This window comes from Sinocyclocheilus anshuiensis, unplaced genomic scaffold, assembly GCF_001515605.1.
Source record: "Sinocyclocheilus anshuiensis isolate Anshui unplaced genomic scaffold, SAMN03320099.WGS_v1.1 scaffold167, whole genome shotgun sequence".
Taxonomy (NCBI): domain Eukaryota; kingdom Metazoa; phylum Chordata; class Actinopteri; order Cypriniformes; family Cyprinidae; genus Sinocyclocheilus; species Sinocyclocheilus anshuiensis.
In genome coordinates this window covers 1,516,075-1,526,650 of record NW_015552552.1, presented here as the reverse complement: position 1 = coordinate 1,526,650, position 10,576 = coordinate 1,516,075, and the positions used below count along the sequence as shown (strand labels likewise).

Below are 10,576 nucleotides of genomic sequence, written 5' to 3'. Positions count from 1 at the left end.
AAAAAGTGCATAATGTTTCAAATAAAGTTTATAAACCAATTAATTAAATAATGTTTATAAACCAATTAATTAAATAATTAATAATTAATTAAGTTGCTTAAACAACTATAAACAAAGCAGCATCATGTATGCATATTTTAATACAAAGGGCCGAAAGCCAATCACACAGAGTACTTTAATTTAAAAACATGAGATGCAGTGGGATGGGGAACAAACCCTCAGCATAAAGTCTTGAGATATGTTTTTTCAAAGTTAAACTTGCATTAATTTTACATGGCTTTCTAAACATGCAGCTCTCTTGTGCGAGACGCGAGTGCAACGGTAATAGATGTACCTCTTTTTTCAAAGTTGAACTTGCATTAATTTTACATGGCTTTCTAAACATGCAGCTCTCTTGTGCGAGACGCGAGTGCAACGGTAATAGATGTACCTCTAGAAAATGCGCAAAATATGCGTTCTGTGTGAACGGCTTCGTTTCAGTTTTGATGTAAACAAGATCTTCTCCCCATTGATGTTATCTTTTTCCGCAATATTTTTAATGAACAACGCAGCAGTGCCACATCTAGTGGCTTCAACTGGATAGGCTAACAAAAACATTATAATGCAACGACACTTAACATCATCATCGCATCTCGGGCACCACTGATAATGCTGACACCTAAAAATGTGGATTTTTATTTTAAATTCGAGGAATATTTTTAATTTTGACAGCCCTAATTAGCATGTTGCATTCGAAATCTCTGAAACAAAAACTCAGTCATTCATTTTTTAACCATATTTTGGTTTTTACTTGTACGCGAGAGTCCGTGAACAGTGTGCGTGACGCAAATTTAGTCCCCAGAATAGTACGCACGTACTGTATGCGCGCCACCCAATTTTTGTAACCTCGTGTATATTGCAGGTCACACATGCGCATTGAATTTGTTTGGCACTAATCAGTTGTTCCACAAGGTGGCAACACTGGCCGCTGTTTCACAGTAGAAAATGAAACTAAAGATAAATAGAAAAGAAAAATAGCGGAGACTGCAACAACAACACACACCTGCACTGAGAAGCGCATGTGTAAGGGGTTATGAGATAGCAGCATCTTTAGTTTAAAAGAGTACAAATATATTTTTATCGGTCATAATAACTTCTGGAGAAAAGTAGCGCAGACACTGGACTAAGATGAACCTATGTTTGCGTATGCTATCAAATGGAGTTTACTTTGAAAGGCTGTGCGTTCGACTGTACGCATACGCTAATGTACACATACAAAAACGAAGCATATACTTTGGACTTAAGAGTTTATTTTTAGCTCAACTAATATCATGAGCGGAGCAAGAGTTAGAATATTGTTAGTTCACACCTAAATCAAAATTCTGTCATCATTTACCCACCCTTATGTTGTTCCAAAACTTTCTGTGGAACATATAAGAAAATATCAGAAAGTATTTTTTGTCCATACAATAGAAGCCAGTGATTGGTTACCAACATTCTTCAAAAGATCTTCTTGTGTGTTCCACAGGAAAAAAAGGTTTGGAGCTACATAAAGGTGAGTAAATGATGACAGAATTCTCATGTTTGGGTGAACTATGCCTGTGTTCAATGGGACCATGTGCTTGTACTTGCATACAGTAGTTTGCAAGAGGAAGAGTTTTTCAAGAAATGTTGACCACTGAAACAGTTTAAAAAAAAAAGGGTTCTTGTGCTTAGACGTGCCTAAAGTAGTTTTGCTTGGAATATACAGTATATAGGGCAGGCTCAAGCTTTCAGAATCTGGAGACACTAACTGTGTTAATTTTACTTTTCTGTAGAGCCTCTGGTATCCCACAGCAATGTACCATTTCTAACAGAACACAATGTCATATACGTCACACTTATTTTTACTGGTTATTTGCAGGCCCTTATATAAACTATGCCTGTTATACTTAGCAGAAAACTTAAAACTGGACCCTCCATCATTGCATTTTTGAATATAAAATATTTTAGTTAATGTGATTTGTGCTTTCAGCTACTAATAAGATTGACGTACTCTTAGCTCTGTTAAACATTTACCATTGTTAACACATTTTACAGATTCCAAGCAGATTCTCTCTGCGTGTCTTGGCTTTGCATCAAAAATGACTACTCACCTTGCATACAATATCAGAGATCTGTCAACTTAATGTTAAAAGGGAAGGTTTTAAAATTGCAATACTTTTACAATTTCTTATTTCATGGGAAGGGTTCTGATATGATAACAGTAGCCAATAATCATTGATTAAACGTATAGTTTTATTATATGTGCCACATAATATATCCAATCAAACAAAACTGAACAAAAGTTAGTTTACATTCCAGAACCTCAGCATTTCTGGCTGCTATTTGGCATTTGTCTTTCATATCAAAGTTTTACATGTTTCAGAGTTCATAAAAATAATAATACCTATTTTTAAAAAGCATGCCGCTAATTCCCTTCAAAGACTGGAACATTAAGTTAGACAGCTGTCTTCCTTCTCCACCTGTACAATGCTGTAATATAGCTTCCACTTCCCATAGAAGGCCAACTCTTTGCATGAGCTACAGAAAAATAACAAAACGCTGCCATGTACATTAAACACAGCTTACAAGTTTTCATATACCTGGAGTTTGTAGCCTGATAAGTACTGTCAGCTTGTAAATAGGGACTTCATGTTTGTTTTCCTGTCTTGTCCTCTGGTTTATGTCTTAAATTTATTCTCTTAACCTCATTACCCATGTTTTAACTTTATATCAGCTCTTACAGAGAGACAGTTTGTATACTTACTCAATCTTCAACTGGTTAATATGCATTTATGTGTTTGAGGATGTTATCTGGTAGGTGATTTACCAGAGCATGTGGGATATCAGCATATGGCATCATAAAAATCCTAATATTTTCTCACAGTATGAAATATAGGGATTAGAGAAAAGGCATAAGTAGCAAGATGTATGTATTTATTTATTTTAATTATTAGTCAGACACTAATTACAGTTGCAATCACAGCCTTGTATAATATATAGTCAGTTATTGGTATTAATGGGGCAGATTTAAGACACTATCTGGTTAATCACCTTAAAACACAGCTGTTTTCTACCATTACTGCAATAAATCCTTTGGCCGAAGGAGATTACAAGCAAATTTTACCGTAGCAAAATTTTCATGTTTATCAAATCGCTGTTAAATAAAGAAAACAGCACAGAATTGTCCATCTATTTATTGATTAGTAAAATACCATTTAGTATACTGGTTTTATCCCATACAAAACAGACTATTCAAAAACATATTTACATGTTACATGTTTTTCTTTGCTTGTTGGATCTTTACCTATTTATTCCATGCATTTTGTCTGTATATCGAACACTGAAACTGCACAGTATTGTTTTGACAATGGACTGAAAGTGAATCTGTATAGTAGCAGCTACGATCTCTCTGTTAACATTTCATCTTAAACAATGCAAAGGGAATGAACAAAACTAGAAAGTTGTGAATGTTCCAAAGGCTGAATTTCTGTATTACTGCTGAATTATTAATTGTCACGCAATGATGTAACAGTATGAGAAAAGAAAATAATACATGTTACAGTTTTACATCTGTACTTAATACTGCATATTGTTGTTCACACTTTCTGAAGTTAAATGTACAGTGTACAAAAGAATGTTATGGGGTGGGACATTGTACATTATTGTAATTATTTGTGTTATTTTTATTTGTATCATAAATGCCTTGTACAGTGTTATTTTTTCGTTTAGTTGTTGTTTTTGTTCAGTTGGAATTATTTTGTATTTTATTTTTATAAACTTGCTATGAATAAAATGTTCATTCAGCATGCCAACAGAGGTCTCTTGACCATGAAAAGTCTGTATATGTGTCGGACTTTTGTTTTGAAAACCTGACGTAAAGCGTTACTATAGCGCCCTTTTTGTCTTATTGATACTAGTTTCACAGTTTGAAACGGTTACCATAGAAACCGTACTTCTTTACGTAAAGTCTCTAAACATCCGTGATTACCAAAATGTTGGACTTGACAGTAAATTTAACCTCTCTCGGGTTTGAGGCTGGTCTCAGGGAAGATGAGAAAGAATTGGTATTTCTGCGCAGTCGGTCCGCTGGCTTGACTGTCAGTGGATGTGCGCATGCTGTGTTTGCATATAAACTTCTCCGTTTATTAAGGTAAGAAGAGTCCAACATTGTTGTGGAGCTCATATGACTGTTAATTCCCACATAGATGCTACACATTACTACAGTCATGAACATTTTCACACAGAAAGAAAGTGAACGCTGAGAATGGCTGCGCTGCTAATCTGTGTGTTGGCGTAGTGGGAGGAGGACTCATGGGCAGACAGCTGGCGACGGCTTTACTGCGTGCATCCAGCCTCGAGCCTCGCCACATCAACATCTCAACCAGAAGACCTGAGACATTAGGTTAGTGAGCCAATACACTGAAATTAAATATGAAAAAAATATAAAATTAATTAAACACTATTGTATTCATTAAAATATGAGTAAATAAACACACACACACACACATATATATATATATATATATATATAATTTAAATAAATTAATGCTTTTATTCATCAAGGATGGATCAAAAGGGACTGTAAAGACAATTACACTGTTCCACAAAAATCAATTTAAAATAAATTCTTTTGAACTTTATTTATTAAAGAAAATGTATCACCTGTCAGAAACCAGTCAGTTATTACCATCATAATTGTTATGGAGGCTTGAGCTAGCAAGTTAACCTTAGCTGTACTCGTATTCAGTTGCTGAATTTCTGTCTTTTGAGGTAAATAACATTATCAGTTCTCGTAAAAGTAAATTGGGTGTCTTTTCACGTAACAGTAAGAGCAGGTATGGAGAAATCTGATATGATAAATTTCAGTTCTCTTGAAAAAGAGCTACAAGCGGCGCTGGAAGCGGACAGGAAATATCAGAGGGAAAACAATGCCAAATTTCGTGCTTTAAACCAAAATGTCGCCAGCTATGAAGAATTCAGGTACGTTTTTGATTTATTGTACTGAATAATTTACATTTAATAGCTGTAAAACCTAGCTCTCCTGCCCAAGGGTGTAACTGGTTTGAGAAGTGGGGGGGGGGGGACACAAAATGGGATTATTCGTTAAAGTCATTCGTTCATTCAGTAACGAAGCAAGTGGCTGAATTTATTAATGAATCATTGAATTAATGACTTTCACGAACAATTCGTTCACGAAACACCGCAGAACTCACCTTTTTGTTCGCGTACCCCCTCTGTCGCCTCACCTACCCCAGTTTGGGAACCACTCTTCTACATTAAATATTTAGCTAACAACAGTCTGAAGTTACCTAGCAACAGTGTATGTTAACGTTAGGCTAACATCAACAGGTGTAGGCAAAAAATATGATTATCCTGACCTGAGCTAATTTACTGAATCAACCAACTCACATCTCCTTTCTTTCTTTTCATCCATGATGACATTAAAGTCATCTGGTAAGGCTTCTGGCGTTTCATCGCTGACTGTGCCGCAATCGCGATACCTGCTCATTAGAACGTTCAGTGAGCTATTTTTAGAGTGTGCACGCGACATTCCTGGACGTAAGCGTCTGTGCCCTGCTCGGTCCTGCTCCTCCGTGGCGATGACGGCGTGCGGTTAAAAAAAATAATAACAAATGAATTTGAAAGTGGGGGGGACATGTCCCCCCTGTCCCCAGTGGAAATTACGCCCCTGCCTGCGGCAACCACATGTGACGACCCCGGGCTGGACTCCGCTTCGTCCACGGTGAAAGCCGATCCGGCGACTCCTTTTCTTTCTTTTCATCCATGATGACATTAAAGTCATCTGTTGCTGCTTCTGGTGTTTCATCGCTGACTGTGCCGCAATCGCGATACCTGCTCATTAGAACGTTCAGTGAGCTATTTTTAGAGTGTGCACGCGACATTCCTGGACGTAAGCGTCTGTGCCCTGCTCGGTCCTGCTCCTCCGTGGCGATGACGGCGTGCGGTTAAAAAAAATAATAACAAATTTGGCATAAAAGAAAAATCGATAATTTTGACCCATACAATGTATTTACTGTATTTATGATCAAATAAATGCAGCCTTGGTGAGCAGAAAAATTGTAAAAAAATGTTGAAGTCTTAGAACTTATCTATCTATCTATCTATCTATCTATCTAGTATTATTAATATTATTGCAACAATTGCAACAGATTAATCATGTTTCATTTGACACTTATTAAATAATTTATTTGGGAAACAAAATACATTGGCTAGATGCAGCCAGATGCAGTTCTACAGTTTTTAAAACAATTGCTTCTGAGTGCATTTAGATTGCCGTTCAAAAGTCTCTTGCTTGCCAAGGCTGCATTTATTTGATCATAGATACAGTAGAAACAGTCATTTCACAGCAATCCGTTGTGATAGTCCTCAAATCACTGGGTCAGGCTGGACATATTTGTGAGTGTGTGTATCCTTGAAGGCCCATCAAAGCTGCATAATCATGCACACGGCGTTACTATAGAAACCCATGTGAAGGTTCACATGCATGTGACCACTTGTCATGGTAATTATGCAGTCAAGAGCAGTTTCCACTCTTATGCTTCACGAATCATAAAAATGCTCCTGAAAACCAGAGAGTGTTACACTCGTATGCCTTAATAGATAAATCAGAATTTTCATCAAGACCTATTAGTTTATTTAAAAAAATCTCTTTTCTTTCATTGGCCCATAGGAGAATATTCAAACATGGGTGTTGAATGTTACTTTGACAACATTAGACTGGCTAAATGGGCAGACATGCTGTTCCTGTGTGTCTTGCCCTCTCAACTAGCTCAAGTCTGCGCAGACATCCGCTGCCATCTGTCTTCAGGCTGTCTGGTGTACAGCTTCACCTCAGCAGTGCCACTCAACAGGTATTCAGATCAACATACTTAAGATTATTAGCCCACTGTTATTTATTATGGAATAAGAAAAACTATCTGTGCTTTGTTATCTGTTTGTTGATTGATTGTCTCTCAAATTTTTATTATACTTCCAAATGAAATTTTGAGGGAGTAATGGCAATAAAACATTACTTTTTAAGTTATTTTCCTTTTTTAAGTATTTTTATTTTACTACAAAATTATGATTATTATTATTATTATCTCTAAATATTAGGTTATTATAGTTTTTTTCTTCTTAATTTCAGGCTTGCTGTGCTCCTTGACCACAGTTCTATTATCAAACCCCAGTATGAGTTTGTGGCTTGTGATGAAGTCAATAGAATTTGGCATCTTCACGATCAGGTGACCGCAGCTTTACAGGATAAGGACGTGATTTCAGCCTCAGTTCCTCTTTCAATGAATGGTGTGTGAAAATTGCAGATGTATCTTTGACAATACATTTTTATTTCCTCTCAAAATTTGTCAATATCCATCTGTCACTGTTATACACATTAAAATAACTAAGAAGAAATAATAATAATAATAATAATAATAATTATTATTATTATTATTGACTACAAAAAATTGGGGTCAGTATTTTTTTTTAAAGAAATTAATACTTTTATTCATCAAGGATGCACTAAATTGATCAAAAGCAACAGTCAAGAAAAAAATCTATTTAATATAAATGGTGTTATTTTGAACTTTCTGTTTATGTTTCTTGAGCAAATCAGCATACTGGAATGATTTCTAAAGGATCATGTGACACTAAAGACTGTAGTAATGATCCTGAAAATTCAGCTTTGCATCACGGGAATGAATTACATTTTAAAATATATTAAAACAAAAAAAACAGTTATTTTAAATTGTAATGTTTTACAATATTTATTTTTTATTATATATTACATTTTTATTACAAAATATTTTTTATTTTATTTTTATTACAATAATGTTTTTATTACAAAACAGCATAAGAGACTTCGTTCCACAAAATTAAAAAATCTTATTAACCCCAAACTTCTAAACAGGGTTGCCAGGTTTTCACAACAAAACCCACCCAATTGCTACTCAAAACGTTTCGAGGGTAAAAATTCCAGGGGGTAAAATACAAGTTTTCCTACGGGGTTCCCTTGATAAAATTCACATTCCAGGGGATAAATATTAGGGCTGTACAATTAATCGAATTTCTAATCGCAATTACAATTACGGATGCCACAATTACATAATTGTTCAAAGCAGCAATTATGTCCACTTATGTTATTCTGCATGCTTAAGATGTTTTTTTTCTTTCTACATGTTATCTTAAGGGTTTTTCCATTGTTTTAATTTTAGTTTTAGTATAACATTATAATACCATTCATATTTCTACCTTTTTATTTAAAGAGAAACCAATCCAATATATAGTTGACATTTGAGGCTTAATACTATAGAAAAGCAATAAACGTTTTTCAGTTAGTGTTTTCAGCTTGTTTATTTTCATATAAAAATATGGCATGCAGTTGCTTCAAACAAAGGTGTAAACATGATTCATTTAATCGTAAATGAATAATCGCAATTACAATTTCAAAGGAATAATCGACAATTATGATTTTTGTCATAATCGTGCAGCCCTAATAAATATCACATATTGGGGTTGCTTCAACCCGCGGACATGAAAAACAACCCGAGCTACAGTGTTAAAGTAGCCCAATTCCGCAGGAAAACCACAGACTTGGCAACACTGCTTCTAAACAGTAGTGTAAATTCACTAGGAATCATTTTTTAATCTGTAATTGCAGCTAGGCCATATGTTTGTTTTTTTCTAGACAAATGATTTAAAAAGTTCAATGAAACATGATTAATCTTAGATGCACAAATATCTTTTGTAGGAATTATTTTAATTTTGATTCTTCTTGCAACTTTATAACTAGCTGCTTAAACACACAGTAAGCATTTTATTTCCCTTCCAAATGTGTCTATATCCATCTGTCATGTGAAGTCAATATGGTTTTTGTACGGTGAGCTATAAGACCCCATTAAGTAAACTCGCACTGTTTGCTGAAGGTGGCCTCTTCCTGGATCAGAGATGGATATCTGCTGTGCTCTACAGTCTCCTCAACATGTGCACGGCTCAGAAGCTGGGCTCCGGAAAGACTCTTCGGCTGCTAAACGGGCTGTTTGAGACAAACACATTCACTTATCACAGTCTTGTAAATTCACCCAGTGCATCTGATCTCAATAACCCTGATGAGTGAGTCTTATTGTAGATGTTCAAAATGAATTACGACTATTACTCAACCTTGCTTTATACGGTTATAATAGTTTGTCTCTGTTGTTTTACAGCCTTTTTCCGTGGATCAGTTTGGTTGATGCACAAACTAAGGATACTCCATTGACTGATTTGGTGTTGAGAGATAAAGGTTTGCGAGACTGCATTTCAGTTATGTACTACAATGTATTCTCAAACTTAGCAGAAGGATAGGACATACTTTTGTTCAGTTCAATGAGACAGCAATTAAATTGTGCAACATTTAAATTTGAGTGTGTACATTTTTGTGTTCATGTTCAATCTGTTTATCTTTAACCAGCAGGTGTTTGTAAAGTGAAGTCTAAAATAAGTGTTAATTAAACACAGGGGAAAAGTTAGCATGTCAGCTGGATCCCTTTGAGCTGCCGAGTGCTATATTTGTGTTTTATCCTCTGCTGATTTTTGCCACACATGGACAAATGGCTTTGAAATGTTTCCCAGTACATTTGACTGTGCCAAGCCATCTACCTACAGAGGATATATGCTGCTAATAAACAAAAGCGCTAGAACTGTTTACTACTTATCTCACAAATATTGTAATGCTAACAATAAAACCACTTAAATGCAAGAAAAAATTAATGTAAGATAAAGTAATAAATATCTTTTGTATTGTATTTTATTTTAAGAGAAGTAATTTATGTGTGAATAAATAGTATAGTGTCAGTAAAAATAAAATCAAGAATGACAGATGAATAAATTATATTTAATTATATTTTTTTATAATGTAATATACAGTAAAATAAAATATACATATATTTCGTAAAAACAACAATATTGTGAATATTATTACTTTTTTTTTTTTTTACTATTTTAATGTGTAATTTCTTTTACCACTTTAATATATTTTAAAATGTAATTTAAGCCTATGATGGCAAAGCTGAATTTTCAGCATCATTAAGCCAGTCTTCAGTGTCACATGATCCTTCAGAAATCATTCTAATATGATGATCTGCTGCCAAAGAAACACTTATTATTATTATTAATGTTAAAAAAGTTATATTACCTAATATTTTTTGGAAACCCTAATAAATTTTTTTCAGGATTATTTGATGACTAGAAAGGTCAAAAGAACAGCATTTAATTGAAACAGAATTCATTTATAATATTTAGTACTGTCAAACGATTAATCGCGATTAATCACATCCAAAATAAACGTTTTTGTTTACAAAATATATGTGTGTATTCTGTGTATATTTATTATAAATACAAACACATGCATGTATATATTTAAGAAAAATATGTTATGTTTATATATTAAATATATTTATATTTAATATAAAATATAAGAATATAAATGTATAAACATGTAAATATTTTAAATATATATACTGTATGTGTGTGTGTGTATTTATATATACATAATAAATATACACAGTACACATACATATATAATGTAAACAAAAAC

General features: G+C 34.1%; 1 protein-coding gene across 1 annotated transcript; it reads left to right on the top strand.

Moving 5' to 3' along the window:
- The first annotated feature begins 3,995 nt into the window (after window positions 1-3,995).
- noxred1 (NADP-dependent oxidoreductase domain containing 1) lies at window positions 3,996-9,380 on the top strand. The gene is made up of 6 exons (XM_016455033.1): window positions 3,996-4,153; window positions 4,248-4,405; window positions 6,695-6,875; window positions 7,151-7,308; window positions 8,928-9,114; window positions 9,207-9,380. Exons 1-6 carry the CDS (start codon window positions 3,996-3,998, stop codon window positions 9,343-9,345), a joined length of 981 nt encoding a protein of 326 aa, XP_016310519.1. The 3' UTR covers window positions 9,346-9,380.
- The last annotated feature ends 1,196 nt before the right edge of the window (window positions 9,381-10,576 follow it).